Genomic DNA, 5,163 nt, shown 5'->3' with positions numbered 1-5,163 from the left:
TTCATCAACAAAAGAGGGCCAACAGAGTGCCTCCCCTCAACGTGAAGAGCTGTGCAGTTCACGAGAAGGGCTGAGAACGGTGTAATGTCTCACCCCATCATCTACCTGTGGGCGTCCCGCACCAGGTGCAGCGTTGACGAGCACTCGAGGTATGAAGGAATAACGAACACGCTGGGACCCTGCTAAGTGAGGGAGAGATCGACGGGAGGACCAGAAGTGCTTCATGTCCTTAATAAGGTCACAATCACAGACACCAATGCAAATCCCAAATCACCAACATAAGGAGGCCTATGTGAAGTGTCAGATAAGTAAAACAGAGAGCAAGTCTCTACAACTTAGAGAGACGGATGGGGTCCCTGAGGTGGGGTGACCAGAGCGGGCTTCCTGGGCATGGTCCTGAGGCCACTGATGCACTGGGGGCCGAGGAGGTGGGGGAACTGTGCCCGGTTGGCTGGACCACATCCTGCCCACGTCCCAGGAGTGCCCCGGCCTCCACTTCTCTGTGTCCCCTCTGGCACCAGGTGAGGGCAGTCAGTCACACCGCAGTCCACACACCTGAGGTCACAGCACTTGTTACAATCTCCACGCACATCTGCACACTCTCCTAACCAATCCCTGCACGGAGACTCAATGGGACAGAGTGCGAACTCTGGAGTTTCAGTACAAAGGAAACCATTGTTGTTCAAGTTAAAACAGGACAGAACCGGCTGCAGGTACCCTGGCACAGTTAGAATTTCTCACAAGTAACCCTAAAAATAGAAACCGTGAAAGGCAACAAAAAACACATAAAAATACAAAGTTTAGTCTTGCAAAAAAAACAACAACAAAAAAAAACACACAAAAAAAACCTGAATCTGATTAAACCTCTAGATTCAGCTACCAATTTACAGAAAATATAGAGGACAAAGAAATCTGTTCAATTACATACAGGATGAAATCAGGAAAATCCTGGGAAAACCTACAGGACAAAAGAACTGGTTTCTTCAACAAGTAAACTGCAAAGGTGAGAGAGCCAGAGATAGAAGGGATTATAAATTAAAGGAGGCTTAAGAGGCAGGCCAACAACTGTAAAGGGCGGGTCCTGATACAAAATTTAAGAACATGTTAGTAATCCGAACTTTGATTAGATATTTGATTACGTTAAGGAATTATTGTTAATGCTTTTTCAAATGTGATAATAATATGGTGGTTGCATTAAACAAAAAAAAGCAATTTTTTCTTCTTTTAGAGATACACCCCAAAATATTATAGGTGGATCTGCTTCAAAATAATTTGGGGTGGACATGAGTAGGAAATAGAAGGACACAAACTGGCTGTGAGCTGATAACTGTTGGAACTGAATAAATAATGGGTACATGAGGGGTCATCTACTCTACTTCCAAATATATTAGAAATTTTCAATGATTATAAAGAAAGTGCAAATTAATCTTCTAGACCAAATAAATAAAGAATCCTATACTTAAATGTAAAATGAGACTTTTCTCCAAAATAATAAAACACCTAAGTTAAGAAGGACAGTTACAATGTGTAAGTGAGGTAAGCTCTCACCTCCCATTAGAGGCGAGGGAAGAGTCCGAGGACGATGGAGCTGCAGGCCCAGCGCGCTGCCCGTCAAGAGAGGGCGCTCACCCCACCCAGGCATGGCCTAGAGAGCCGGCCTGTGGGGCAGAAACTGCACTGTCAGATTACCTTCAAACCATCTCCCATGGTCTGTGAACTACATCTGGTACATAAATGGTTGCATGGATGTGTATGCTATGGGCACTGTAACTGCCCTTGTCGCTTGTGGCAGCCTGGGATGCTCAGCGTGTGTAGACGATGCCCATTATAAGTAAAATGAATGCATGTATGAGGCACCTGCAGAGAAGTAGGCTTCTGACCAGGACCCCTGAAGGGGACCCTTCTGCATGCCATGTGGTTCTGTGTGCTTATTCTTGAACTTCGGACTGGTGACCATTCCTAGGTTATTACAAATAGAATATCCTGTCTATGAATTTCTAAGAAACCTTGGTACACAAGAGAGGTGTTTTTTCCCCCCGAAGAGACACCATGGGGAGTTTAGCGAACCCTTTGGGTAAAAAAAGTAATGACTTACCACGCAAAGAAGCCAAAGGACAACATAGAGTATCTGTGTCTTAGAGAAGAGATCTTGTCCAAATTTTATGCAAACAATAGCTTCCAGGAAAGCAATGACCCTAGTTAAACAAAGAACAAGAGGTTAAATACGATTTCACATTACCAGCGCATATACCTTCCCAGAAATATGCATTATTCCATTAAAAAGTTCACAGAATTTGGTCATAGATTTCCGCCCCAAACAGTGGTAGCAGGTCCCCCACAAAATGACACCGTTCTACCCCACTGCACGTCCTTCAAACATAAAATACATTTGGCCCCTGAACAATACGGGTTTAAACTGTGTGTGTCCACTTATATGTGGACTTTTTTCTATAAATACTGTAAATGTGTTTTCCTTATGACTTTCTTAATAACACTTCCTTTTCTCTAGCTTACTTTAGTGTAAGAATGCATATACAATACATATAACATACAGATATATGTTAACTATTTATGTCATCAGAAAGCCTTCTGTTCAACAGCAGGCGACTAGTAGTTAAGTTTGGGGGGAGTTAAGAGTTATATGCAAATTGTCAACTTCAGGGGTTGATGTCCCTGATCCCCATGTTGCTCAAGGGTCAATTGTGTGTTCGTGTGTGTGTGTGTGTGTGTAATATATATATACAATTATATATACGCATACACATATATATTTAATAAAAAGTTTATTTTACTATTATTCCATTTTTCTTTTTGTAAAGACTTTATTTTTTAGAGTGGTTTTGGGTTCACAGGAAAATTGAGAAGGTAGAGATTTCTCTTACACCACCTGCTCCCCCCCCCACACACGCATAGCGCCCCACCCCACTGTCAACAGCCTGCCCCAAAGTGGTACACGGGTTACAACTGACGAACCTACACTGACACGTCAATATTATCTCATGTCCACAGCTGACATTAGGGCTCACTCCTGATGTTGTACCTTCTTGGGGTCTGGACAAATGTGCAACGACATATCCACCACTACAGAATCATGCAGCGTAGTTTCCCGGCCCTAAACATCCTCTGCACTCTGCCTATTCATCCCTCCGCCCCTCCCCAGACACAATAAAATACATTTTACTTCTTCCTTCACTCTAAGACTAAAATCTCAGCTCATCCATTTCCAGAGCTGGAGGCACCTGGTCTCATCCAGCTTGGGGCCTGGTACCCCAGGGTGGACAGCCACCACCTGCTGGAACCTCAAAGGACAGGGAACCCCCTACCTTTGCAGGAGGCCCACACTGCCGCCCAGTCTCTGGATGCAGGGAAGCCTTCCCTTGTCTCAGGCTGGTATCTGCCTACTTCTACCCGTGGGTCCTAACTCTGCTCCCCGCGGCGCACAGGCTGAGTCTGAGCCGGCAAGTGAGTCTTCCAATAACTTGAAGGCTGCAATCACAGTCCCTCCAGCCTTCTAAGAATTTCCAGATTCACTATCCCCTATGCTTGCTGACAATATAAACTTTTTATCCTCTCTTGATCTGTAAGCAATTTTGCTAAATACAAAAATGTTTAAAAAAACACTTCATGTTTTATTCTTTTAATGAAAACATCAAAGAAAAAAAGCCACTCTTATGTTCTAATCTTCACTTACAAATATAAAGATCAAACATGTATTAAGGTTCAGAGCTCAAGGTAAGAACGGATGAGGTGAGGGTGACACAGCTGCCTGTGACCCCAAAGACTGCTCAACACATACTGGTTTCAGACACATCCGGGTTAGTGCTCCCCTCGAGGGGGGATCTGCAGACGGGGCCTGGGCAGCTGCACAGACACCCTCAAAGGGAAAGGGCCCAGAGGCCCTGGGTCTCCCTACCACCGGCTGACAGGGGGGTCACTGAAATCAAATGTGCGGGCGCTCCAAACAGCGGGAGCCTGGAGCCAGAGACACCTCAGCAAAACAGGAAATCTCCGGAATGTATCCGTAGAGTTTGGGGCTGTCTTTTCCCCTCATCCTCACCAAACGAGGTTTGGGAGTGGTTGGCCTGAGTCTGTGGAGACTACCCCAACCCCAACAAAGCACCGTTTTAGCTGAGGGACCCAGGAGGCTTCAGGGGTAGGTCTGAGCTCCCGTGGTCCTGAGGCTTAGAGCGTGAGCTGACACTAGAGGGCAGCAAAGCTTTGCTTACTTCCAGGCTGCAGTGTGGGGAAGGGAGCCTGTGAGTGAACATACAAAGAACAGTTAACCTTTAGCGGGGACTTGAACTACAAGGGAAATGTTGAGCCCAGGAAAGAGGTGTGCCCGTCTGCCGTTAGGTCCGGCAGAAGGCCCTGAGCTTATTGTGCGGGATTTCTGGGTATTTACTCATGAGTCACCTTTCAAAAGCACCGTGACCAGCAGACCAGATCTGTTTCTCAAACTTCTATGATCTGAGACCCACGGCAGAAACACACTTTTTATTGTGGCCCAGTCCACACAAACACACACACTGAAACAAGTTTCACAAAGTACTCTGTCCCCTTATGCTAACATTTTTCTTCCTATTTAGCTTTAAGATGCAGGTCTGACCTCACAGCTGACTTCATAAGGATCTCAAGTTTGTTCTGAAGACCTGAACTTCTCAGTCACCAACTTTAGGATGTGCTTTGCTCCTACGCTAAGGACTCTTAGCTAAGCCGCTGTCCATGCATGTGGCCTTCTCAGTGGGGTGACCGCTGAGCAAAGACTGGCTGGGAAGGGGGGCAGTGGGGCGGCCTAGAGTGAGGGGAAGGGGCAGTGTTGAGTCTTAGAGTAACATGGTCTGTAGGGCCTCCCTAGGACTTACCATGATTCAATTTACATTTTAATATGACCCACCTGGTGGCTGAACTGAGCGCTGCTGAGGGGGCAGGAGTGGGAGAGGGCGGTTGGAGCTGTGGAGATGTGAGAGGCGCTACCCCAACAATCACGAGGCCTCTCCAATCACCAGCACTGCCCCAGGGGGACTCCAATAAAGAACATCCTTTCGGAAGGTTAACATTACTTTTGTACAAGACTCAAATGGCTGCTACTTTGGGGCCTGGGCCGGGTGGGAGCCTGTATTGGGCCTGTCAGCTGGGACAGCGCACCCTCTGGCCCCTCTGTTT

The 5,163-nt window shown here is 46.4% G+C and overlaps 1 protein-coding gene across 10 annotated transcripts in view; it reads right to left on the bottom strand.

Moving 5' to 3' along the window:
* The window catches only part of PTDSS1 (phosphatidylserine synthase 1), a 59,870-nt gene that overhangs the window by 18,054 nt on the left and 36,653 nt on the right, over nt 1-5,163 (bottom strand). For 8 of the 10 annotated variants that reach the window (XM_014550222.1, XM_005879249.2, XM_014550225.1 and 5 more), the window contains one exon: nt 1,973-2,195. In XM_014550222.1, coding sequence (XP_014405708.1) covers nt 1,988-2,195 — 208 coding nt within the window. In that variant the 3' untranslated portion in view covers nt 1,973-1,987. Of the gene's footprint in view, nt 1-1,972; nt 2,196-5,163 lie in introns of those variants that run through there. The other 2 variants (XM_005879248.2, XM_014550227.1) reach the window with 1 other exon arrangement.

The sequence above is a fragment of the Myotis brandtii genome, unplaced genomic scaffold, assembly GCF_000412655.1.
Source record: "Myotis brandtii unplaced genomic scaffold, ASM41265v1 scaffold59, whole genome shotgun sequence".
NCBI lineage: Eukaryota > Metazoa > Chordata > Mammalia > Chiroptera > Vespertilionidae > Myotis > Myotis brandtii.
This window is presented reverse-complemented; position numbering and strand designations above follow the sequence as displayed.